This window comes from Sesamum indicum, linkage group LG9, assembly GCF_026168435.1.
Source record: "Sesamum indicum cultivar Baizhima isolate 11 linkage group LG9, ASM2616843v1, whole genome shotgun sequence".
NCBI classification, from domain to species: Eukaryota; Viridiplantae; Streptophyta; class Magnoliopsida; order Lamiales; family Pedaliaceae; genus Sesamum; species Sesamum indicum.
Genome location: NC_142665.1, coordinates 7703621 through 7729825, shown reverse-complemented (window position 1 = coordinate 7729825; position 26205 = coordinate 7703621). Strand labels below are relative to the sequence as shown.

Sequence of the window (26205 nt, the reverse complement as noted above, 5' to 3'; positions counted from 1 at the left end):
CAAAGACTATGGTAATGCAACAAAATATAAGTTAGGCTCCGTGTGATGGCGAAATAGTACGTCAAATTTCTTTTTATTTGAATAAATTGATTATAATTACATAATAATTTTGATTATTGACAGCTATAACAATTCATATAGTAATTAATAATTATTATTAAAATAGACAGATAACTACGTACTATTAAAATAAACTAACAGTACGTATGTTGATGAGATTCCTCAACCAAACTAAGTCCAATTGACTAGTACTCGGTACAATTTCTAACTGCAGATGATGGAGTCATGGATGAAAAAATACCAATTATTATTATTAGAATATTAGTGTAAAAGTCCAAAGTTTCAAAAAGGAAGACTTGAAAATTGAAGTTGGCCTTTAGCAATATATGTAATAGATGGAAAAAATCAGCCACATTTTTTTTCCCATATCGTAATCATTACATTTTTGATTAACTTCTAACTGCCAAGTTGAAAATTATGTTCCTAAGTATTGAACGGACTTTCCGCGTAGGGCGGCCCAACAGTCACGCCGCCGTGAGACGGCCGCTTCGGACGTCTATGACGAAGTCATGTGAAGCTGCTCCCGACTTACTTCTAATCTTCAAATCTATTCTTTTTTGGAAATTTTGAACCAATAATTTCTATTATCACCTGAGATTTCTGTTGTGAAAAATAAGGGGTCTGAGGTAGCTGTGTATTATGAATTAGGAACAAGAATTAAATTTTTTTATCTTCTAAGATAATTATTGTCCCACTCTGGTGTTAACAGTGATAATAATTTGTCTTTTAAGATACAATGATTTACAATTTTACAATAATAGTACTACAAATCTTGAAAAACGGCGAATCAAAAAATATTTTTGGAACTCTGTTCATAAGAGATACAACGTTCATTTTGCAAAAATAATTTAAAGTGTTCTGAAATATTTTTTCAATGAATGATTGGAACGAAATAGGAGGGGTCTAATTATAAAAGTTGGAAAATATATCATTGAATGAACTTGTCCAATTAGAAAAAAATACATGAAAAATGTTATGTATTTTCATCTGAATGGATACACCATTTCACCCAAATGAAAACGATGTTTCACCCAAAGGACATATCATGTCATCATAATTGGCACATCATTTCAACCAAATGACACATAACTTTAGTGATAGATACTTATTTGGTTGATGCGGTTTCGATTTTTTTTTAAAATTATTTTCAAATCGAATTACCATTAACGGTTTTATAAAATATTTTTTTTTTAATTTTTCACTTTTAAAACAAAAATCAAAGGTGCGGTATCGGACGGTTTGGCGGTTTTAATACTTATGACAAAAATAAGATGTTGAGACTAACAAAAATTAAGAAATAAAACAAGTGTTTGTATGTAGCAAGTAATAAAGACCAACATTATGCACCATAGACCACGAAAATTCTCCACAACTTTAAGTGGATTAAAATATAAGAACATATATATTAATCCAACAAGTAAACACTTAATCGAATAAATGCTAAAGGTCGATTTTAGAGAGAATAAAATAAAAGACAGAAAGACAGAATAAAGAAAACAGTAAGAGAGAAATGAAAGAAGAGGAAAAGGGGGGTGGGGGAACCAAACGATAAAAAATGAACGAAAAATTGGAGCAACAATCAATTGGGCTTAAAATATGAATGAGCTTAAAGAATTAATCATATATATATATATATATATTGTATAATATCCAAATATAAGTATTACAAAAATGAGCTTTATAACGTGGATCTTTGCTAATATATGAATTTTGGAATTATATAATTCAAATATAAAATCCTCTTAAAAATTAATTATTTTGTCAAATTATTATATATAATTTTAAAAAAATAGTTATTTATTTAGCATTGGGGTGCGATTTTTGGTGGTTTTTTAAAATTCTAAATTAAATTCAAACCAACAGTGTGGTTCGATTTTACTTTAAATTTAAAATTACAGTTTGAAAAATAAATCATAAAAAACAGTTGGATTCAATTTGGTTCGAGTTTTTCTTTTTTTCTTTTCCTATCACCCCTAAAAAATTTTAAAATCCCAAATATGTTAAAAAAATTTACTGGTGCAATATATAAATACTGATAGGACGCATGCATGTAAAAAGACGAGCAAAAATTTGCTATTAAATCCGATTTTATGTGTATAAATACGATAATTTCGTCTTCTTCATCACACAAAATTTCATTCTTCCTCCAAAACTTGACGGTCTGCTTTCTTAAAAAAAAATCCGCAATTGCTGCACGTGTGAACTTTTTTTCCTTCTAACGTATAATTCTTTGTTGTGGTAACTAGTATATTTTTTTTAAAAAATCGACCCAGATCTTTGGTGGTCAAATCGAGGCAAATCTGGGATATTAAATTCCAGGTTTGTCTAAAATTTTTTAAATATGAAAATTTTGTATTCATTTTGCATGTTACAAATAATTTTCCGGCATGCATGCAGTAGGAGTTTGGGTAGGTTTCATTTCAAGTCACGTCGATCCTAGAAAAGATGGAGAAATGAATAGAAAGGATGAGCATGCATGGAGCCCCTCAACTGCTCCTGTACGACATCGTTCCATTGTTAAACACGAAGCTATATCAGACACTGTTGCGATTCTCTCTCCACCAACCTACCCTATATATATGGTACCCTTAACTTTCGATTTTACGTACGTTCTTTCACATCACCCCAAACTTCCAATGATAGAATATTACACAATCACAAGGTAGTAATGGTAACATTTATAAATTTTTATATATAATTTTGAGATTAATTGATAAAAAATTAATTTATAAATTTAAATATGTTCAAAGTTTAAAGGACTGAATTTGTATTTCAAATTATTTAACGACATCTATCATTGTTTAATAAACTTATTATATTGGTAAAAATAGAGTTTGTCTTATTAATATCAACGAAAAATTCTTATAAAATGGGTTATAATTATAGAAGGTGTGTTACAGTTAGTGATATTAAAGCGTAGTACTATAAATGATGCTACAATAAATATCTACATTGATTAATATATATTTTTAAAAAAACGCTGAAGAAATGATCCAACCATTCTTGAATAGTTATCTAGTGTTTACAAACACTTATTTTAAGTGCTTATAAATTTATTAATAAAAAAATTAAAATTACAAAAATTATGCTTTTCAATTATATAAATGAACATATAGTAATTATGATCGCAAGATATTAAGTTATTTAATTTGTTGTCGCTCTTCTCCTTTGTACTATTTTTTCACAACAAACAAATCATAAATCTTGTCTTTCCTGGCTTGCATACTTTCATTCAAGCAATCAAGAGGAAAAGTGTAATATATTTGTCGTATGATTGATATACAATTAAAAAAAAAATAGTCTATGTCAAGTGTATTATACTTGCCATTTGATCTGATTTGATTCAATCAAATTTGATTTGAGTAAAAAAAATTTCAATCACATCTAAGGGTACTTAATTAGTGATACTTATGGACAAGACTGTTTTTTCATGCATGTCTTGTCCACACATTTCAAATGCGTACGTATTAACGAATTTTACGGCCTTTTTCCAGATAAATCATACAAATCTACACATCGATTGGAAAATTGTACTTGGGGGGAACTTGCTTGTCAATCTATTCCTAGGACTAGTGTATGTGTATGTATGTATTTATTCTCAGATTCGTACAATGTACAAAGTTGTTACATCTTTTTATTTTATTTAATATATATATTTTGTGTGTATAAAATATTTTTAAATAAAATAAAAGATATAAAATTTATATACGTAACATATATATAACAAAGGGTATTAAAAATGTAACAGATTTGAATAGAATATGACACTTAATGTAGTTTATATGGTGTGGGCTAATGGCGTAAAGGTGAGCTCAATATTCGGATTAATTCATGAATATTTTATTTAGACTAAAAAAGTATTTTGTCCATTTTTATTATGTTCGCCCTTAAAACTTGTTTATAGATTTATAATTACGAGTTTTGTTAACCAATCACCTCATCTAAAAATTTAAATTATTAGATAGTAGAACCATAGCATTTAAAAGATTTAACGTACACCATCTTAAAAGATAATCTCATTTAATAATTTAAGTTGTTAGATTAGAATTATTTTATATTTAATATCTCAACGAGTTTGTAAAGGTTAATTATCACTGCATCTTCTATTTCGTTTCACATATACACGCTATGCACGTGTATAATTTTTTTTCTCATATAAGATTGATAACATAATCTTTGTACACGTGATATATATACGTAAAATGAAGTAGGAAATTCAATCCGTTAATTTAATAGATCTAAGATTTTGAATTTGAGTTCCATGTACGCGTGTATTATAGTACATTAATCATAGTACAGGCAAACACACAATACATTTATATATATATATATATGTAATTAGTATAAGGTGGGCATGCATGCAGGGAATGATGGGCCTAGCGCCTTCTGGGAGCGGTGTGACGCTGGCAATTGAAGAAGAGAGCAGCGACGGGGAGTCCTAACTCGTTCTCCTCCGCAAAATTCCTTGTACTAAATCCGTCCCTACAAACTGAGGGAGCAATCCCCTGCACCTGCATCCTCCTCTTCTGTTCGAACAGCACGAATACCAGGCGATGAATCCCTATGTTTGGCCTTGGCATTTCGTAGCTCACTACTTCTCTTCCTGTACGTACGTACGTACGTTTATACACATCATCATCATCAACAATTTTTAATTCATTAATATGTATAAACCATAAGTTAATTAATTAATTTGTTCAAATGAATTAGTTTGCAACAAAAATTCACCTAAATTGGATTTGACTGAACCTGAATTAATTATAAATGTACTTAGCCTGTAATTGGTGTATAATTTAGGCAAAGTGACCAATCACATGAAAAATATATTATATTTGCTTTGTAATTGATTTGGTTCGACCAAACTTAATTTAAGTAATAATTTTCCCCGATTTGCATACCAAACGAGGAGTCTGTCGTGCCTGGAATATCTGTGATTATCCTGTATATCAATTTACATACATGTGTCAGTATACTAAACGACTCTTTCACACACAACATTAAGAAAAAGGTATAAAGAGTGGCATTTTGATTTTTTTGTAAAGCTAGAAACAATCAATTACATTAATTATAAAATACATTAAAATATGTAATGTTATGAAATACACCAATAATTATTATTATATATTTGAAACTCGAGCTCAAAACCTCTATCTTAACAAAGAGTTCTATTGAAATATAACATAAATCATCAGTAAAAGCGAGGAAAAAATGATAAATGAATGAGGTTTTAAATCAGTGACAAAGATCGAAATCCCATAAACGAGTATGAGATTATGGATTTGAGGTAACTAGATATTTAAGTATTTATCTCATTTTATATAAATTTATTGTTTTATTATTCTTTCTAATTTGATTGTTATTTTAAATTATTACACCGAAAAATTTCTCCAACTTTGTTATAAAAAAATATTTTTATAAAATTAACGATCACATGGTATAATATATATTGCATAAAATATATACAAAACTAAGATTATTATTATGTATAGGGTCCAAGGCATGTAACTATACGCGACATTACATGTGCATATGCATGTAACATGCTATATTCGTTCTAGGCCTGAAATTCCAACCTCACACGCTAGCTAGCTACCAATATCCAATAATCCAACTACACTTTGTTCATGATGTTAACCACACAAAACAAACAAGCAACATATGCATGCGCCCTGTTTGGTTATTGCAATTTCGACTTTTTTGTGCTTAATTGTCCTAATTAATTGTTTATTTTAAAGAAAATAAAGCTGAAAATGATCATACCAGTGCAAGTGCTCCCTGAGGTACGGATCACTAGGGCCAGGAACATCAGGGTCTGTCATGATCTAATTAAACAAATTGAAATAATTTGGTAATTCAAATATATATATTGAAATGGGGATGCAAATAGAGAGTTGATCTATATATATATTAACTTTAAAATTTGGACTATAAATTCAAAATCTTGATGTATTTTTACTGTAATTAAATTACATCATATGCTTTTCAGTTTTTTTTTTTTTTTAAAAAAAAGAAAATTCCAATTTTATATAACATAGAGATCTAGAGTACGTTTTCTGCATCTTACGTTCAGAAAATCCGCAAATCTCTTAGTTTCTAACCAATTTATTGTCAAACTTTGAATCGTGGCCGAGTCAATAGATGATATATAATAAAATTGTAAATAACGGCTAAATTTATATGACTAAAAGTGTAATTTTGCCTCCAAATCTTTATATATTTCAAAAACAAAAAAAAAAAAAAAAAAAGAAGCGGAGTTATGAGAAGAGTAAGTAATGATTGACGTACGAGGGTAAAAAAAGTTCTCATATCACCACCAAGAACATGAACCTTAGGTGTAGAGGCGAGGGTGGAAGGAGAGAGCTGATGGCCATTGTACACATGGTTGTTGCACTTGTACCTAACGCTCATTTTCACTGTGCTCGAGAAGTTATCCACAACATCTCCGATCACTCTCCCAATCACAAGAGCCTCTGATTGCATTTTGGTATGTCAAGACCAATATTTATCTATCCATCCATCTCTCTCTCTCTATATACATATGTGTGTCTGAAGCACCTGACCACAACTTTGAAGATGTATGTATGTATGTGTGTATATATGGGTACGTTGGTTTTAGTCATTATCTGGCATGTAACCCGAAAACAGGGATGTTTTTAATTTTAAAAAAAAAAAAAGTAAAAGAATTTTAGTTTTTTGGTAAGTTAGAATGAAAAAACATATATTAATGATTATAAGTTAAAAAGACGATTGGATATAATTTTTATATGTTTTTAATTCTTTTTACATGCTGAAGATGAAATAAAGCAAAATGTAATGTCGAATCATCCATTTTTTGGGGTTCATTTGGTTCAAGTGAGAGGAAAAAAGGAAGTGGAAGGGAGAGGGGTAGGAAGAGATATTAGTTTTATCCTTCAAATTATTTGGTGTGATTGAAAGGGGATAAATCTCAAATATACAAGAAAAACAGATTGAGAAGAAAATACTAATTTTTGTAATTTTACTGAATGACCATTCTCTTTATTTTGTATTAGAAAATAAATAAATTAATATTATACTAATATAATGTTAGTAATCAAAAATTTAAAAATCTTATTAATAAAGATATTTATCAAATAAGAATAAGAATATTTTTTATTACTAAAAATATTTATCAAAACGAATATTATTTATTTATTTTAAACTGTTTAGTTTAAATAAAATAAAAATTATTAACAATATTTTCAACTAATAAATTTGAGTTCAAATATGAGTGTCTTTATTGATATTAAAAACAACTTTGGAGGGAAATTAATATATAGATATATAGGTAATGGAGTAAATAAAAATAAAAACTGTACGAATTGATCGTACGAATTGACCTCTTTTCCAAGAATTGTATTAGTCTTGCATATTGCAGGATTTTGTAGGAACTATTCAAGAATTGCAGGTTATTCAAAATTTTCAGTGTTCATTTTGTCCCACCATTTGACATAGCATTTTTTTCCTAGGAAAAATATGAGGGTGTTTTCATCAATTTGGATGGGTTTGCATTGTGGTTCAATTTTGAGTATTCAGGTTAGATTGAATTGGATATAGAATTTGAGAAGATTGGTAAGGTGTTGTCTTGTAAATGAATTGGGTTGCAAATTTTTTTAAAAGAATTTGAAGGCTTTTTGAACTAAGTTTGGGAGAATATGTGATTCTGGACCAAAATAATACCATCATCTAACAAACTAATTTGAGATTTTTATATAATATTAATAATATTGGATTTGTTAAATTATATAATTTAACAAAATTTAAAACAATATAGAGATATTTAATAACAATAAAATATTATTTTAAATGTAAATTTGTAATTATATTAATATTTTAAATATAATATTCTTTTAATTAAACTAATTAAAAATCATAAGAAGGAACTTTTCCTTTTTAGTTTCACGCTTTTACGTGATATCATTTTGGTCGCATATTATAACGGACTCTCCATTCTTCCGTTAAAATTCGACAGAAAATAGGATTTGGGACTAAGTTGAAAATTTTTGGTAAGAAATAGGACTAAATTAAAAATTGCGTAAACTATGTAGGCAAAATCCCTTCTTTATGGGACAAAAAAAGATTATACATATTATGTATAAAAGTATTTTTCTCAAATAAATAAGTGACATAAGATTTACGTACGTAACTATTTATTTACTAAATATAATGAAAATAAAAATAAAAAATGCAATTCAAGTTGATCTAGACATAAAATTCATAAATAAACTTCACATCTGATCCATGAGCTAATAAGCTTTTGGGCAATAATGCCCAACAAGAACCTCCCACGCCAATCCTCTCCCCACTTCATTTGTTTCATGGTAGAATAAAAAATATAAAAAGAAAATAGAAACGAAGACTATATTTGGATTAATGAATTTTAAATTTATTGAATAGTGATATATTTTTAAATTTTTTAAGTTTAAACTCATCTATTCAAATATAATTTAAGTTAACTTATTTTATATAAAAATATTTGATTTTTGCTTAAAATATTTAATAAGATTAATAGGACCATAGAATTTAAATTATTTGCTTAACGAGCTGAAAAGTGTGTCCGAAATTTTCTTCAGCACAACATATCTACTCATACAGAGTCTGAAAATGAGACCCTAATTGAGGATTTAACATAAGGTGATCGCGGTTCTATCTGCTCCTCTTATCTACACGTAAATAGCTTATAGATAATTGCCTTTTCTTTTCTTTTTAATCTTGCGCTCTGTTTTTCCTCTTTCGGAAGTTATAATAATCGATGGGTTGATTGGAATGTGAAATGAAACGAACAAAAAGATTTGATTTTGGTAATTTTTGACCTAATTACTAATTTAAGGAGTTCGATTTTGATGAGAAGTAAGTTGTTCGCGGAGTGATTCTTGTTTGGAGTTTCAGGGAGATATTTAGGAAATATTTTCTTGGCGGAAGTTGGAGAAAAGATAAGAGATGTTTTTTCACATAGTATTGGAACGGAACATGCAGCTACACCCTCGCCACTTCGGCCGTGATCTCCGGGATAAGCTTGTTGCCAAGCTTATGAAAGATGTCGAGGGCACTTGCAGGTAATTGAGTTCTGAAACCCTAGTGATTTGCCTCCCTTTTTGATGATACAATTAATTGTTTATTTGATAAATAAAAGATGTAGGATTGTGGACTTGTCCATTGTTTCACCATTGTAATTGCTCTACAGTGGTCGTCATGGCTTCATTGTGGCGATAACTGGTATTGAAAGTGTTGGTAAAGGGTTAATCCGTGATGGCACAGGATTTGTTACCTTTCCCGTTAAGTATCAGTGCGTTGTGTTTCGACCCTTTAAGGGAGAGATTCTAGAAGCTGTTGTTACAATGGTTAACAAGGTGAACTTTGTTTCTTTGTTTTTATGATTTGCTTGTCTTGTACATCTTTTGTGATTTTGGAATGTGTTTGGAAACGTTGCAGATGGGTTTTTTTGCTGAAGCAGGGCCCGTCCAAATTTTCGTATCCAATCATGTGAGTGAATATTTTCAATGTTTGTGAAAATATTTATTCAAATTCGTTGTTGCATAATTCTCCTTTATTGCTTAAGAGTAAACTCTGTTTCTGCTCATACTAGTTGCCTTTCAGTTGTGGATTTAGAGGTAAGGTTTTCAATTTCATTGCAACTTATAGGATTGGGTGTAAAATAGTAGTATGAATGTGATTTAACATACTGTGACGAAATTGTAGAAGTGAGTTTAATATCACTACTTCTTTCTTGTTTCAATATATGGCATCTCCAACGAGTTTTTATATGATGGTTGTGTAGCATGCTTTTGATTTACCATCTATTTTGATTGTTCCTAGAAACTATATTACCTTGTTAGCTTTGCAGTTCCTATTTGACTTGGTTATGGTTATTGTCATCGTTAATTAGAAAATTGTTCACATTTTTTATTACTTACAATTAAGTAAAGATGCAAAATACGTCTAGTTACATTTCTTTTATTTTCATCTTTTTATGCACTTAAAGTTCTTTATCTTTCTTGAGTTGCTCCTTTGCAGTCGTCTCTTGTCCCAAAAGGTCTTTAGTAGTCGCCATTGTCTATTCCCTGATTATGCTTTCAAATGGTTAAGAAACATTTTAATATGTACACTTTTGGAATTGTGCCAACATCTAATTGTCCGTACAAATTAACATTTGCAAGCCATGCCAAAATTGTTGTAGTAACTGATCTTAAGAGTCAGGTTCTGGAGGTATTTACTTTTCTCTAAGCACGATATTCCTATTTTCATTTATATAGTTGATACCGGATGATATGGAGTTTCAATCTGGAGATATACCTAACTACACAACTTCAGATGGATCTGTATGTGCCTCTTCCACCTTCATCTCCTTTTTCTTATGCACACATGCAAGTCATTTTTCAATTGGAATGTCCGGAAGAAACATCGACAATTGCTTTGTCCAATCATTGACAGGTCAAAATTCAGAAAGACAGTGAAGTTAGGCTGAAGATAATTGGAACTCGAGTTGATGCTACAGAAATTGTATGATCTCTGTCTTTATAAGCACATGCCAATCTCTCTCTCTCTCATCTGCTGTTTTTATGCTTGATGCCCAACTAAAATTCTATTAGAGCTCTGAAGAAACTACCATATTTCGCACCACATTCATAGGGCTAGTATCTTTGACGAGACTTACATGCGTAGTCCTACATTTGTATGGCATTTGTCCTTTTGCTAAAGCTGCTCTGAAAGATTTCAGTTCAACACATTTCTAAATCCTTGCAAGATAAGCTTATAATGAATCTTCATACAATGACTATAAAATGGTGTAAGATAATCAGTCTTAATAATTCAAGTTTTCAGAATGTTGGCCATTCTCTTACTAGGGGAATATGATTAGGCCATTGGGACAGAGAGTTCTGCTCATATATGAATGCGAGATGGTTTGCTATATATATTATACAATTGCTGCCTTTTGTGTCATCTTCAATTCTTTTCATGCATCCCTGCTTCGAGGCTCTCCACCTTCCTCGCTCAGTTGTTCCTCAAGGGCTGTTGTGCTGTCTTTTTCAGCCTGTAATTTTTCTAAATTGATGTATAAAATTTACTGTCGTCTGTCCATCTGAAACTGGCATTGTTACTATGAGTTGTTTCATTCCGGGTCTAGCTTAATCTCTATGCAGTCACTCTAATACTTGTTGTTTTAAGTACAGCATCCCGCTCAGACAGTCAACCGTTTTCCCTAATCCCAATAACACCACAAATTCAAATATTTTGCTTACTTTTGCAGTTCTGTATCGGCACCATAAAAGATGACTTCCTTGGTGTGATTAGTGATCCTGGTGCAACCTCTTGATGACGTGCTAGGTGAGTCAAGCAATTTGTTTTGTTTTGAAGGAAAAGTAGTATCTATGGACATTCAAACTTTTAATCGAAGTGTAGGAGTACTTCATGAAATTTTCTTAGTACAGAAATGATTTGTATCATTTGCATACTTTGAATACTGCGGTAGCTTCACGGATAGGCAGGGTTGTGTTCAGCAGATACACAAGAGTTCTGGGCATTTAAGTCTGGACAGTATATGATGTTAGGGGAACGAAAGAAGGTCCAAGGCTGTTGTATTGAATCTTGATGTTGATTTTTCTGGTATCTGGGAAGTTGTAAGCACCTTGGTCAGTATTATTAGCTTGTGGTAATCATCGATGCTCATTCCTAATTTATTAGTGTAATATTATAGCTTTGAATTAGAAAAAGTTTATTTTCCCAACTGTTTGATAAGTTTCCAATTCACACACACACAACCAACAGGAACTGGAGAATCTGTCGCACTCAATGTTGAAGGAGTATTTGTGGATATGTTATATGCATGATGTGTATGTACGTATTGTAAAGAATACAAAAATTAAAATACAATTTGAAATATAAGATCCAAATCGACTACCATGAGATGATTTTTATTAGGGCGCATTATATATACATGCAACATGTTGTGTCCCTTTCTGGAATCAGACTATTTAGTCGATGTTTAACTCGTGCAAAATATGAATGCAATAGATGTGAGCTGTTTATCCTCGTGTGTTTGGTTGAAAAAGTTAAAACCTTTCATGTATTTTCGGAATAGGCTAAAAATCTCCTATGTATTGTAGAATTCAGTAAAAAATACCTCTTTCGTTAGTAATTAACAGAAGATGTATTACACCACTCCTTGTGCTTTTGAGGATGGTTTTTAATTGGTGACCTTATTTTTGAATTCTTTTTTATTAAAATACCCTCATGGTATTTATATATTTCATATGTATATTTTTTTATTTATTTTGAGTGATTTTTTTTGCATTTTCATCTATTCAAAAATAATTTTTTTAAATATATTTATTTAAAAATATAAAAATAAATCATATATATTTTCGAAATTTTATAATTTAAATTCAAATATTAAATTAAATTAAATTAAATTAATTTTATAATTGTTAAATCTAAAATTTTAAAAATTATAATTGTTAAATTCAAAATTATTTTTAATTAACTAAAGTATATATTTAATTATTATAATTATTTAAAATTATTTTTAATTAATTAAGATATATTTAATTAATATAATCAAAATTAACTAAAAAAAGTTGGGGCGACGACACTGGTTGCATCTAAACTCATCTTGATTGCATTAAAAAGGCTGTTTGAAAAATTATACAAGGGGTCTGATAGATTTCATCTATTAGGACTGGTAGGCGTGACATCCAAAGAATGGTTTGAGAGGTTAAATTTAGGGCAAAAGACAATTTTCCTCCCACATCTATAGGCCATTTTCATTTTATTCCCGTAAATTTTTAGGGTTTTAATTTGGTCCAGTAAAATTGAAAAATGCGCAATTTCAGTCCAAATTTGGCCGGAAAAATTTGTGGGTCGTCGAAAAAAGTCACATGCGATGCATGTGACTTTTTTAAGAATTGGGGGCTCGATCCTGATTGGCTGAAGAAGTTGATGTGGCGCATATGTGGAAATTAAAAAAAAAACGACGGGAAATCAAAGTCGTGAAATCCCCGCCATTCGCCGCCACCTTCTCTCTTCAATTTCGCCGCCGTTACTTGGGATTTTTAGCCACCACATATACCATTCGATTACCCATAGTAAGGAGAACAAAACCCCTCAACCAATTTTGCGATCCGACCACGACAACGACTGGGCTTTGAAATTGACTGTCGCGGACAATTCCCGTCGATTTGCCGGCGACAGGACGACCCACGATCGCGGATTGGTACCATTGGATTCGTCTCCTCACTGCGGTTCTAATGGAACTAGTCTCATCCATTTTCATCAACTAGGTGCAAAGATCCATCGTTTTGAAGATCTCAGTCGTCGTCCGCCGCGACTGCACCTTCCGCCGGCGTTTTCTCCTTTGTCTGAACGAACCACCGGCTCGGAAGACCAACGTTGAACGCCTCCCGTTCTGGCGAATCTTTTGAGACCAGTCCCATCAATTTTGGTCACCTCTGTGCAAAGATCCGACAAAAGCCGTCCTCCACCTTTGCCATTCTTCTGAGATCAGTCGTTTTTTTTTTTTTAAATTTCCACGTATGCGCCACATCAGCTTCTCCAGCCAATCAGGATCGAGCCCCTAATTTTAAAAGTCACATGCATCGCATGTGACTTTTTTCGGTGACCCACAAAATTTTCCGGCTAAATTTGGACTGAAATTGTGAATTTTTCAATTTTACGGGACCAAATTGAAACCCTAAAAACTTACGGAACTAAAACGAAAATGGTCTATAGCTGTGGGACGAAAAATATCTTTTGCCCTTAAATCTAATGTCAACAATGTTCTTGAGAGACCGTTCAATAGTTTGAGTTCACGATTTTATATTTGAATTTGGATGTGTGCGATAAAATAAAGAAAAGTCATAAGGCGACGTTGTCTGAACCAAAATGAGGCAGAAGAAAAAATATTTTTTTGTGAATAATTGTTATTATATAATTTAATTAAACAACAATATATAGAAATACGTATTTGATTAAATATAACAAACTTAATAATTTAATTAACCAACTATAATTTTTTTATATCAAATGTGATGTTTAATTGCACATTAATATAAATAGCCAAAATCATAAAATACTCCGGCTAAATACTACATCGCTCAATATAAATTATATTTAATAAAAGGACTAATTAAATAATATAATTTTATAAATTATTTACAACGAGATGAATTGGGCGCAAACGCATGCAAAGCAACAATCCCAACAAAGAAATTCTTCTACACAATCAGATGTGCCGGTATCGGGTTGTTAAGAATAATTGTATACTTCATTGTAGTTTTTACAACTATACAAAAAAATTACGACTTGGAGTCGCACTTTCGAATTGCGACTTGGAGTTAATTGAGTTGTTTTTAAAAGGCGGCTCGTTATATTATTATTAATATATTTAAAAAACTTATATTCATATAATTTTTTTTATAATAAAATTAATAACTCTAGAAAATGGCCACTGAATTTTTATTTTTTTTTCAAATAAAAAAAGGCACCGTGATATGAAATCGCGGTGCCTCTAAAATTTTTATTTTTTTTAATAAAAATGGCAGGCACCACGATCCGCCTAATTCATTAAGAAATTCACAACAACGTTACTTTTATAAATTTTTTTTTGATATTATTTAAATAATTACCCCTATTTTAAATATGATCATGATGTTCTTGTGTTTCCTCTTTTATATGTTGATGATATGTTAATTGTAAGTCTAGCCTAAAGCATATCAAAGAACTCCAGAATAGTCAGAGCAAAAATTTTGAAACGAAAGACTTTGAAGATGCTTAAAAAAATCTTAGAAATGAGTATTGATAGGGATAGGAAGATAATTGGTGGAGTAACTCCCAACAATAATTATTAATAATTTCTTACATATGCTTATTTCAAAACTGAATTATTTAGTTTCAATCAATTATTCTTATTTAATTAAGTAAATATAATAGAAACTTAAATTATATGCCACTCCCAACCACTCTACGCACTTCCGACCTGAAAACCGTTGTGCCTAATAATTGTCACCTGCGCTACATAAGCATAGACTGAGAGAGCGGCAGCGAGGCTCACTGCTGCGAATCCGAGCCAACCGACAACAAACACCTCATCCAAGACCAGGTATTCCTCTCATTTTAATTTATTTCCATTTATTGGCTCCTCACATTTCTTCGCCAGCACTTGTGGCTGCTGATGGCTGTTCTTGCTGATTTTTTCTTGAATTCTTGATTCTTTTGGGCTGCTGGTATTTTCGATGACTATAAGATGCAAACTATCTTGTTTAAGATTTTACAAGCTATTTAAAAGAAAAATTGCGAAACACTGCAGCTTATAAGCTTCGCCAAACACCCTCTAAGTTCTGCTATGGGCAATTTTCTTATTCTTGTATATATGCTGAATTCTGATTAAGAACTCATGTGCTGAAATTGTAGTAAAAGTTGAAGTTGCATTAGATTTCCTTAATTTGCACAATATGAATTATTCCCATCAACCCATTATTTGTTTGGGTTTTTATGGATCATCTGCAAAACACACTCCTTGGGAGTAATTCTTGATTTGACAGATATGATTGGCCATATAGCAGTGGGATTAGTGGTGGGCTTTCTTGGCTATGTTTATGTAGCTCTAAGGCCTCCCTCCCCCAAACTATGCGGTTCACCGGGCGGTCCTTCGGTGACTTCTCCGAGGGTCAGACTTGGTGATGGCAGGCATTTAGCCTACAAGGAGAGAGGTCTTCCCAAGGAACAAGCCAAGCACAAGATCATTGTTTCCCATGCCTTTGGTGACTCTAAAGGCTTCAAGTTGCCAATTTCTGAAGTAAGAAATTTTGCTAGTGCAATATCTATTGAAGCAAGATTTCCCTGTTTTCTTGAAATCCTTGTTGCGAAAATGATACTGGTAAACAAGGTTTTGTTTGTTGGAAATGATATTTTCAAGTTTCACGATATCCACCAGTCTGGTGATCCAGCTATATAAGAAAGACTTTTCAGTCATTTTCTTGACTCCCTGATCACCAGGAACTCCTGAAGGAGCTTCAGATATATCTTGTGGCGTTTGATCGTGCCGGCTATGGAGAAAGTGATCCAAATCCGAAACGGTCAGTGAAAAGTGATGCATTCGACATTCAAGAACTTGCTGATAAGTTGCAACTTGGGCCCAAGTTTTATGTGATTGGCATCTCCCTCGGAGCGTATCCCGTTTACGGCTGTCTAAAGTACATCCCACATAGGTACACTTGGTCCATTACATTTCCGTCATGGAATTTAACGTTTTAAACCATTCATACTTATCCTGAAGTTTCAACATCAAAGGTTATCAGGAGCTGCACTCGTAGTTCCCCTTATTAATTACTGGTGGCGCTGCTTTCCTGCCGAGCTATCAGAAAAAGGCTTAAGTGGAATGCTTCCCCAAAACCGGTGGGCTTTCACTGTCGCACACTATGCACCATGGCTGTTGCACTGGTGGCTGACTCGGAAATGGATCCCATCGATGAGTATCTTGGAAGGAAAGACCGATGTTTTCAGCCCCTCAGACCTGGAGATTCTAGAACACTTGGATGGACCTCAAAATGAGGAGCAGGTACACTTAAACGACAGTAATGTCATTCCCAGCTTTCTAAATGTCTCATTTCCTATATCAATTTTCCACTTTCCAGGACAAAGTACAGCAACAAGGTACTCATGAGTCGTTGTACCGTGACCTAATGGTGGGTTTAGGAAGATGGGAGTTTGGGCCGACGGATATAAGCAACCCCTTCCCTAACAACGAAGGCTATGTCCATATGTGGCAAGGATATGAAGACAAGGTTTGTCGTTTTGAAATGAATGGGTATATAGCCGGGCGACTCCCATGGATTCAGTATCATGAGGTTGCGGATGCAGGGCATCTGCTGATTTATAAGGCAGCTCATTGTGAGGCCATATTTAGGGCACTTGTGTCATCTTAATGCATGGGCATGTAAAGTTGGCTGCTAATACTTCTGTTGAAATGGAAACAAGCTATGTATGTGATGTTGGTAAAATTTCTATTTATAGGATAATTATAACTGTAATCATGAATCTACAGCTTTGAAGCTTACAATACACTGCTGTTTATTTCCTTGAGTTTTGCTTAAAGTCCATTTTGCTATCTTGCTTGGGGATTCAGGGTTGTTGTCACGAGTCATTTGGAACTTGAAGTTTTAATCCTCTTTTTCTTATGTTGATTTGGATCTACAATTAAGGTAAGTTAAGGGTATTTGACTTGTTCTTGAATTAACTGCTATAAATTTAAAGAATTTGACTTGAACTTTGGATATTTTTGGTGGAATTGAAGCTCCAATCTTCCACCTAGTTGGATTTTTGCCTTTATAATGTTAATTCGCACTTCTTTCGACTTGTTCTCGAATCCAAATATTGAAATTCTTGATGATGAAAGTCTTGATTTTTGCCTTGAACTCCGTAGATCTTTCTTGATTTGCGATACACAGGATTTTGAGACTTTCTTGAATTATTTCTTTATTGTGTTTTCACTTGTATGGGGAATCATCAATTTTTGTCGTAATAAATTAGGGCTTTATACTTTTGGTCCTATTGGTTACAAGATTATCGATTTTGGTCCCTTAATTTTAAAAAATAACACTAATGTGCTTAGCACGTAAGCATTAAGTGCTCAATCTAAAAAATTAACGACCATGTGGCCTTTTTCATTAGATTTCTAACGAAAATGTATTATGGGAACTTTATGAAGGTTATTAGATCAAAAGTGATAATTCTATTGATGGACCAAAAATGTAAAATTCCTAAATTACGGGACAAAAATGCTATTTGTCCTCACTTGTACCTTGAATTATTTACACTTGTGTCTTCTTTCTCTTAACCTGTCGTCCTCACTTACGTTTTCAGTGGTGTGTTAATTGAAAAACACACCTCTATTTGTAATTGTAGGGTGAAACTTTGTCATATTTATTTAATAAAGTGAGCAATTTAATTGGTACTTCATGATTTGCTTGATATTTGTTTCTTTAATCACAAAATGTGATATGAAATTATTAAATGTATTTGCTTCCTTTTGTTGGCAAGCCGAGATTTTAATTGCCTTAAATATTTCAATTTCATACATGATAATATTTAATTTTATTCATTAATAAATATATTATTTTACAAAAAACATAAAAAATTGATGAAAAAATATATTATACATGTGTTCTCAATAAGCTTGTATAGTGAGACAAAAAAGTCATTGTTCCTAAAAAAAAAAAAAAAAAAAGGTCCAAAACTAGAAATCGGTTTCAATTACAACATCGTTTATAAAAATTCAAATAAGCAGAAAGTGTCAATTTCGATGATATTATCTCGAAAAAACTAATTTATGAGCGATAGTTTTAATTTTTCTTTATTCATTTTTTATATAAAATCTATAAATAAATTTAAAGCTTCGCCCCGTGCAGTTATTATGCTGAATTTCACCTTAGTGGTGTCTACTGGTCGGAAAATTTTAATTCGAATTCGACTCAATCAAACGTGAAATAATTATATGGTAAGTGCAATACACTTGTCGTGTTATTGATGTACAATTTATAAAACATAATCAACCACAGAGCAAATATATTTCACACTCTGATGTGCACGAATTTTGTTTAGACTGTATTGATGTTCGCTTATGTTATATAAAATGAATGTGATCTTTGCAATTCCACAAATATTCACATTCTTTTGTTTTCGGGGGTAGATGAATTTCAATAAACCACACTTTTCTAAACCTTTTTATTTAATAATGAGGTAATTTATAATAATTTTTTTTAATGTTTGTCATAATTATAAATATTATTTTATTATTTGAAAAATTATAAATATCGTCCAGAATTAACAGTTTTCTAATTATATCCAAATTATGCAATCGCCCGTCATTTTTGCATAATTACACAAACCATCTATTCCTTCTGTATAATTATACAAAACTGAAGGGTAGTCATGTAATTTACTTTATAATATATATATATATATATATATTAATAAAATGTGTTCTAAAATAACTGACATGCTTCATAAAATATAAGTTGATTGAAATTACCTTTAATCATAATTTCTTCTTCTACAAATAACCATATTTTTTATATTAATAATTTTCTATTTATACTCATTTAAAATTGATCCATTTTATTAGTTATGATTAATTAAATATTTTTTTATTTAATTAAATAAATAGAAAACAATTAATTTATGTATACTGGTGTGATTGATTGGTTAAGTGTATGTAAAAGCTTTGTGGGAAATATATTTGACTTTTGATGAGGAATTCCCTTATAAGATTTGATTGTTTGATTTCAACAAGGCCTGCAAATTATTACAACTAGTTTGGGCACACTTAATAAGTGTACGGAGTTAAAAAAAATTATATATTTATAAACTCAATTTATTTATATAATTTAAAATTTTACACTAATGATCGAAATACACTCAAAATAAATGAATGGATCAGAATTTAATATCAACGCACGAAACACACTATAAAGGTTTGCATAATTCAAGATTTTATTATATATTGTTATCTAATTAAATAAAAAAATCTGAAGATAAAATAAATAATTGATCAAATTTACAAAGCAAAATAACATTAAATATTCGAGAAAACAAATTAAATAATTAAAGAAGCGAATAGATTGTAAATAAATAAATATGTTTAAGGGTATTTTTATTAATAAATATTTTGTCACCCAAATTAATTACTTTAGGGGTAATGTTTTTAATAAATAGTATTAGCTGAAAAAATGGTTCAAGTTTGATAGAGGGGGGAAGAAAAGGAAAAAGAAAGGAAATGGTCGGGAGTGCTTGATCAAAGGGCTCCACAGTCCACTCCCACTGCACAGTTCCGACCCCTACTAAAAAGGTTCTGTTAACATGGCCTAATAATGGCCGCTTGGAGTAAACAAGAAGCATATAGACTGCAACGGCGAGGCTCTCCACAAGAAGCAGTTCATCCAGTTAATCCTCTCATTTTCATTTCTTTGCATTTCTGGGTTTCTTGCTAATTTTTCCATAACTATTCTTGATTTTTTTGGCTGCTGAATGCTGTTCTTGCTAATTTTTCCATGAAATCTTGATTTTCTATGGCTTCTGAATGCTGGGAAGTTCCCTTATTCTTGTAGAGATGGTGGATTCTTATGTAGAAATCAAGTGCTGATATGTAGTGAAGAGTTGAAATTGCCTGGCTGATTAATTTGCAGAAAGTGAACTGTTCTCACTGACTTTTTTGTTTTTTTGGGTTTTTAATGTTAATTTGCTGAAAACCCTTCTTGGGAGTAATCATGAACAGAGCTTACAAATTGACAAGTTCTTGATCTGATAGGTATGATTGGGCGTATAGCAGTGGGATTAGTGGCGGGCTTTCTTGGCTATACTTATGTAGCTCTGAGGCCTCCCTCCCCCAAAATATGCGGCTCACGGGGCGGTCCTCCGGTGACTTCTCTGAGGGTCAAACTTGGTGATGGCAGGCATTTGGCTTACAAGGAGAGAGGTCTTCCCAAGGAACAAGCCAAGCACAAGATCATTGTTGCCCATGCCTTTGGTGACTCTAAAGGCCTCAAATTACCAATTTCTGAAGTAAGACATTATGCTAAGTGCAATAGATATCTATTGCAAGATTTCCCTGTTTTCTTGAAATCCTTGTTACGAAAATGAGACTGGAAAACAAGGTTTTATTTGTTGGAAATGATATATTCAAGTTTCAAGATATCCACCAGTCTGATGATCCAGCTATATCAGAAAGACTTTTCAGTCATTTTCTTGATTTCCTTCATTTTCTTGGCTCCCTGATCACCAGGAACTCCTGAAGGAGCTCCAGATATATATTGTGGCGTTTGATCGTGCAGGCTATGGAGAAAGTGATCCAAATCCAAAACGGTCCGTGAAAAGTGATGCATTTGATGTTCAAGAACTTGCTGATAAATTGCAACTTGGGCCCAAGTTTTATGTGATTGGCATTGCCCTCGGAGCATATCCCGTTTACGCCTGCCTAAAGTACATCCCACATAGGTACATAGTCCATTACGTCTCCATCATGGTATATAACATTTTAAACAATTTAATACTTATCCGAAGTTTTCAACATCAAAGGTTAACGGGTGCTGCACTCGTAGTTCCCCTTACTAATTACTGGTGGCGCTGCTTTCCGGCCAAGCTATCAGAAATAGGCTTAAGTGGACTGGTTCCTCAAGACCGGTGGGCTTTCACTGTTGCACACTATGCACCATGGCTGTTGCACTGGTGGCTGACACGGAAATGGATCCCATCGTTTAGTATCTTGGAAGGAAAGACAGATGTTTTCAGCTCCTCAGACCTGGAGATTCTGAAACGCTTGGATGGACCTCAAAATGAAGAGCAGGTAACAGTCAACAACACTAACACCATTCCCAACTTTCTAATGTCTCATTTGCTATGTTAATTTTCCACTTTCCAGGCAAAAGTAGAGCAACAAGGCGCTCATGAGTCATTGTACAGAGACCTAATGGTGGGTTTTGGAAAATGGGAGTTTGAGCCGACAGATATAAGCAACCCTTTTCCAGACAATGAAGGCCATGTCCATATGTGGCAAGGATATGAAGACAAGGTTTGTCGTTTTGAGCTGAATCGATATATAGCCGAGCGAGTCCCGTGGATTCAGTATCATGAGGTTGCTGATGCAGGGCATCTGCTGATCCATAAGGCAGCTGATTGTGAGGCCATATTTAGGGCACTTGTGTCATCTTAATACACAGGCATGTGATGTTGGCTGATAATGCTTCTGTTGAAACGAAAACAGGCTATGTATGTAAATGTTGGAAAGATTTCTATGTTTAGAATAATTGTAGATCATGAATCTAGAGCTTTCAAGCTTAAAATACATTGTTGTTTATTCCTTGAATCTTTATTAAAATTCATTTTGCTACCTTATATGGGGGGCTGAGGGTTGTACTGACGAGTCATTTGAAATTCTTTCCTTTATTTTATTATTTCAAATTCAATTTTGTTGTAAAGATTCAAAATTAAACGACAAAGACCGATATTCCACTTGATGCATAAGGGCGATGTAACTCCAGAAAAGAAACTCGCGCATTGTTTGTGTTTGGAAAGTGCAGTATGTCATTATAGTTAGATGATTGGCGCATACCGATTCACAAGCAAATTATAGTTCAAAACACATTTCTTTTCCTTTTATAAATTTTACTATCAATATAAATTTAGGGCTAATTACACCAAATCTCATATTTAGGATAATTATATTATCATCTTCTAAGGTTTGGTGTAATTATAAATCGACTCTTTTTAGTTTCAAAAATTATATATAGTACACTTGAAGTTTTTTTTTTCCTTTTCTATCTAATAAATATACCCTTCCGTTATTCAAAATTCATCAAATTTGTTAATAGTAGCACAAAGTTGAATGAAATCTTGTTTACCCTGATTGACTTATTATTAACCTGTAAAATAGATCCATCTGTTATTCAAAATTCACCGAATTTGCTGATAGTAGCAAAAAAGTTGAATGAAAATTTATATTTATTCTGATTGACTTATTATTAACCTATTACATGTAAACAAATATTTTCTAACAAAACTAGCCTTATACATTTTCACATGATAATGTATGTATCAAGAAAAATTTATTTGACTTGCAATAAGTGAGTAATAAGTCAATTAAGGGTAAATATGAACTTTCATTTAACTTTTACGTTAATATCAATAAATTTAATAAATTCTTATTAATATAAATCTATTTCTTAGACAAAAATAAATGTTAAATGTACTAAATATAATTTCTTAAATCATAAAATATTTACATATAATTACATTAAATTTTAAAAAAGTACCTAAAATTTAATCAATTTGAATTTGTTCATACATTAATATTTTACAAAAATAACTAGGCCCCAATAAGGTGGACCGTCCTTTTCCTTTTCCTTTTTTTTTTTCCCCTCTTTCTCTTTTTTAGGTGTTTTTCTTATTACCACGAGTTTCACTTTTAATAATTTTGTTTGTATAATTTCAAATAAGGAAAAAACGTCAATTTCAGTTGTATTATTTAATAAAACTTAACTTTGTAAAACTTTATCTTTTATATAAGAAAAGATAAATAAAATTTGATCTTGCATTATGCATTGAATGTGGATGTGGTTTTATATAAGAAAAGATAAATATAATTAATCCATTAGATTGATTAATTATTTTATTTTTATTTAGCTAATGAAACGTGATTTCTTGGTTGAGTTTATATATTTGTCCTTTCGTGTTGAGGAATTCCTTAATGACCCGTGTCAGATTGATTTCCGGATTGGGCTGCAAATTATTACAATAGGAATTGTTCCAAGTGTTTGACGGAAGGTCTCCTCTCTTATTCCCACTGCACAGCACACTTCCGACCCATATGGAATACATTTCATAATGTTTGGATTTATTTTTTGAGTGTTTTATTGTGTTTTATGAAGATAGAATGAGAAAAATAAAGATAAATAAATGTGTGTTAGAGATAGGATGTATGTTTGGATTTATTTTTTGAAATAATTTAAAATAAGTATTGTATGTTTAATGTTGTATTTTGGGAGACAAAAATTATTATTTATTGTCAAATCATGTCTTTTATATATATATTTATGTATATGTATTTATGCTAAAATAATTAAAAACACCCAAATAAAATGTTTCTGAGTGATGACAAATATTAGATATATTTTGACTCGTCTCGAAAATAATTTAAAAATAAAAACAAGCATAATGTTTGTGTTTGGACTAAATAAAACGCATATATGTCACTGCAACAGCGAGGCTCACCCCAAGCAGCAGCTCATCCCGGTAATCCTCTCATTTTCATTTCTTTGCATTTCTGGGTTCCAATTATTTCTTTACCAGCACTTCTTGCTAATTTTTCCATGACTATTCTTGATTGTTTTTTTGGCTGCGGAATGGTGTTCTTGCTATTTTTTCCATGAATTCTTGGTTTTCTGTGGCTGCTGAACACTGTTCTTGCTAAGTTTTCCAATGAATTATTGGAGTTCTATAGCTGCTGAATGGTGGATTCTAATGTAGAGCACAAGTACAGAAATTGTGGTGAAGAGTTGAAGTTCTCCTTAATTTGCAGAAACGAATTATTATCGTTAACTTTTTTTTTTTTTTTTTAATGGTTCATATTGCAGAAAACCCTTCTTGATCCTCGAGGTTGGAAATAATCTTGTAAAGTGAATTTGACTCTTCTGGGCAGTAATCTTGTAAAGGGCTTCCAAATTGACAAGTTACCACCGTAGTTCTTGATCTGACAGATATGCTTGGCCGTATAGCACTGGGATTAGTGGTGGGTATTGTTGGCTACACTTATGTAGCTCTGAGGCCTCCCTCCCCCAAAATATGTGGCTCACCGGGCGGTCCTCCGGTGACTTCTCCGAGGGTCAGACTTGGTGATGGTAGGCATTTGGCTTACAAGGAGAGAGGTCTTCCCAAGGAACAAGCCAAACACAGGATCATTGTTGTCCATGCCTTTGGTGACTCTAAAGGCTTCAAATTACCAATTTCTGAACTAAGAACTTTTGCTAGTGGAATATCTATCGCAAGATTTCCCTGTTTTCTTGAAATCCTTGTTGCGAAAATGAGACTGGAAAACAAGGTTTTGTTTGCTGGAAGTGATATATTCAAGTTTCAAGATATCCACCACTCTGGTGATCGAGCTATGTCGGAAAGACATTTCAGTCATTTTCTTGATTTCATTCATGTTCTTGGCTCCCTGATCACCAGGAACTCCTGAAGGAGCTCCAGATATATCTCGTGGCGTTTGATCGTGCGGGCTATGGAGAAAGCGATCCAAATCCGAGACGGTCAGTGAAAAGTGATGCATTTGACATTCAAGAACTTGCTGATAAATTGCAACTTGGGCCTAAGTTTTTTGTGATTGGCATCTCCCTTGGAGCATATCCCGTTTACGGCTGCCTAAAGTACATCCCACATAGGTACACTTATTCCATTACATTTCCGTCATGGAATGTTACTCTTTAAACAATTCATACTTATCTGAAGTTTCAACATCAAAGGTTATCCGGAGCTGCACTCGTGGTTCCCCTTGCTAATTATTGGTGGCGCTGCTTTCCTGCCAACCTCTCCAAAATAGGCCCAACCAGACTGATTCCCCAAAACCGGTGGGCTTTTACCGTCGCACACTATGCACCATGGCTGTTGCACTGGTGGCTGACACAGAAATGGATCCCATCATTGAGTAACTCAGAAGATGCTTTCAGCCCCTCGGACGTAGAGATTCTAAGACACTTAGATGGACCTCCAAACGAGGAGCAGGTACACTTAACGACCCCAACATCATTCCCAGCTTTCTAAATGCCTCATTTGCTATGTCAATTTTCCGTTTTCCAGGCAAAAGTAGATCAACAAGGCGCTCACGAGTCATTGCACCGAGACCTAATGGTGAGCTTCGGAAAATGGGAGTTTGAGCCGATGGATATAAGCAACCCATTCCCTAACAATGAAGGCTTTGTCCATATGTGGCAAGGATATGAAGACAAGATCTTTCCGTTTGAACTGAATCGGTATATAGCCGAGCGACTCCCATGGATTCGGTATCATGAGGTTGCTGATGCAGGGCATCTTCTGATCTATAAAGCAGCTCATTGTGAGGCCATATTGAGGGCACTTGTGTCATCTTAATGCATAGGCATGTAATGTTGGCTGATAATGCTTCTGTTGAAATGGTATGTAAATCTAGGAAAGATTTCTATCTATAAAATAATTGTAATCATGAATCTAGGGTTTTGAAGCTTAAAATCCCATTGTTGTTTATTTTCTGGATATTTCTGATTAAATTTCATTTTGCTATCTTCCACGGGAGATTGATAGTCATTTGAAATTCTTAACTTAATCATCCCCTTTTTCAATTCAGTTTCATAGTAAAGATTCAAATTAAATGTAAACTCAAGAACAGCTCCTGCACTGTTCTTTTGCGTATTACATCACAAGTGTATTATATTGATTTGGTTGATCTGATCGGGCAAATTTGATCATATAAAGATTTTTCATCATAGCTCACGCTTAACGTGTAAAACACTTTAAATTTCTATTGTTATAAGCTTTTATCAATTTTATTATAAAACACATCAATAAAGTCTAGTTTAATTGGAGAAATTACATCTTATGACCATGAGGTCA

The 26205-nt window shown here is 32.4% G+C and overlaps 5 protein-coding genes across 6 annotated transcripts; 4 read left to right on the top strand and 1 right to left on the bottom strand.

Moving 5' to 3' along the window:
* Positions 1-4248: 4248 nt before the first annotated feature.
* Positions 4249-6616, bottom strand: LOC105171050 (protein CENTRORADIALIS). Its single transcript, XM_011092054.3, has 4 exons — positions 6346-6616; positions 5821-5882; positions 4959-4999; positions 4249-4663 (listed from the first exon to the last, which is right to left on the bottom strand). The coding sequence occupies exons 1-4, from the start codon at positions 6538-6540 to the stop codon at positions 4437-4439; spliced, it is 525 nt and encodes a 174-aa protein (XP_011090356.1). The 5' UTR covers positions 6541-6616; the 3' UTR covers positions 4249-4436.
* Positions 6617-8753: 2137 nt separating this feature from the next.
* LOC105171049 (DNA-directed RNA polymerase II subunit RPB7) lies at positions 8754-11756 on the top strand. The gene is made up of 6 exons (XM_011092049.3): positions 8754-9134; positions 9263-9428; positions 9511-9561; positions 10332-10397; positions 10510-10578; positions 11327-11756. Exons 1-6 carry the CDS (start codon positions 9019-9021, stop codon positions 11390-11392), a joined length of 534 nt encoding a protein of 177 aa, XP_011090351.1. The 5' UTR covers positions 8754-9018; the 3' UTR covers positions 11393-11756.
* A 3256-nt stretch (positions 11757-15012) lies between these two features.
* LOC105171048 (uncharacterized) lies at positions 15013-17154 on the top strand. The gene is made up of 5 exons (XM_011092048.3): positions 15013-15172; positions 15615-15868; positions 16069-16280; positions 16363-16630; positions 16707-17154. The coding sequence occupies exons 2-5, from the start codon at positions 15617-15619 to the stop codon at positions 16995-16997; spliced, it is 1023 nt and encodes a 340-aa protein (XP_011090350.1). The 5' UTR covers positions 15013-15172; positions 15615-15616; the 3' UTR covers positions 16998-17154.
* Positions 17155-19810: 2656 nt separating this feature from the next.
* LOC105171045 (uncharacterized) lies at positions 19811-21960 on the top strand. Of its 2 annotated transcripts, none has more exons than XM_011092045.3 (5): positions 19811-20013; positions 20378-20631; positions 20852-21063; positions 21145-21412; positions 21488-21960. In XM_011092045.3, exons 1-5 carry the CDS (start codon positions 19941-19943, stop codon positions 21776-21778), a joined length of 1098 nt encoding a protein of 365 aa, XP_011090347.1. In that variant the 5' UTR covers positions 19811-19940; the 3' UTR covers positions 21779-21960. The 2 variants fall into 2 exon arrangements, with proteins under 2 accessions (XP_011090347.1, XP_011090348.1); XM_011092046.3 differs by lacking the exon at positions 19811-20013 and adding an exon at positions 20178-20258.
* Positions 21961-23773: 1813 nt separating this feature from the next.
* Positions 23774-25913, top strand: LOC105171047 (uncharacterized). Its single transcript, XM_011092047.3, has 5 exons — positions 23774-23856; positions 24198-24574; positions 24790-25001; positions 25083-25341; positions 25417-25913. The coding sequence occupies exons 2-5, from the start codon at positions 24323-24325 to the stop codon at positions 25705-25707; spliced, it is 1014 nt and encodes a 337-aa protein (XP_011090349.2). The 5' UTR covers positions 23774-23856; positions 24198-24322; the 3' UTR covers positions 25708-25913.
* Positions 25914-26205: the final 292 nt, after the last annotated feature.

Excerpts from the sequence above, each read along its gene's own strand:
- LOC105171050 (XM_011092054.3), bottom strand. The coding sequence starts at position 6,540 with ATGCAATCAGAGGCTCTTGTGATTGGGAGAGTGATCGGAGATGTTGTG. Across the intron at positions 5,883-6,345 it reads TGAGAACTTTTTTTACCCTC|ATCATGACAGACCCTGATGT; the intron begins GTACGTCAATCA and ends TTGTTTAATTAG. Across the intron at positions 5,000-5,820 it reads CTCAGGGAGCACTTGCACTG|GATAATCACAGATATTCCAG; the intron begins GTATGATCATTT and ends ATTGATATACAG.
- LOC105171049 (XM_011092049.3), top strand. The coding sequence starts at position 9,019 with ATGTTTTTTCACATAGTATTGGAACGGAACATGCAGCTACACCCTCGC. Across the intron at positions 9,135-9,262 it reads GATGTCGAGGGCACTTGCAG|TGGTCGTCATGGCTTCATTG; the intron begins GTAATTGAGTTC and ends ATTGCTCTACAG. Across the intron at positions 10,398-10,509 it reads ACACAACTTCAGATGGATCT|GTCAAAATTCAGAAAGACAG; the intron begins GTATGTGCCTCT and ends AATCATTGACAG.
- LOC105171045 (XM_011092045.3), top strand. The coding sequence starts at position 19,941 with ATGGCCGCTTGGAGTAAACAAGAAGCATATAGACTGCAACGGCGAGGC. Across the intron at positions 21,064-21,144 it reads CTAAAGTACATCCCACATAG|GTTAACGGGTGCTGCACTCG; the intron begins GTACATAGTCCA and ends TCAACATCAAAG. Across the intron at positions 21,413-21,487 it reads GACCTCAAAATGAAGAGCAG|GCAAAAGTAGAGCAACAAGG; the intron begins GTAACAGTCAAC and ends TCCACTTTCCAG.
- LOC105171047 (XM_011092047.3), top strand. The coding sequence starts at position 24,323 with ATGCTTGGCCGTATAGCACTGGGATTAGTGGTGGGTATTGTTGGCTAC. Across the intron at positions 24,575-24,789 it reads TCAAATTACCAATTTCTGAA|GAACTCCTGAAGGAGCTCCA; the intron begins CTAAGAACTTTT and ends CCTGATCACCAG. Across the intron at positions 25,342-25,416 it reads GACCTCCAAACGAGGAGCAG|GCAAAAGTAGATCAACAAGG; the intron begins GTACACTTAACG and ends TCCGTTTTCCAG.
- LOC105171048 (XM_011092048.3), top strand. The coding sequence starts at position 15,617 with ATGATTGGCCATATAGCAGTGGGATTAGTGGTGGGCTTTCTTGGCTAT. Across the intron at positions 15,869-16,068 it reads TCAAGTTGCCAATTTCTGAA|GAACTCCTGAAGGAGCTTCA; the intron begins GTAAGAAATTTT and ends CCTGATCACCAG. Across the intron at positions 16,631-16,706 it reads GACCTCAAAATGAGGAGCAG|GACAAAGTACAGCAACAAGG; the intron begins GTACACTTAAAC and ends TCCACTTTCCAG.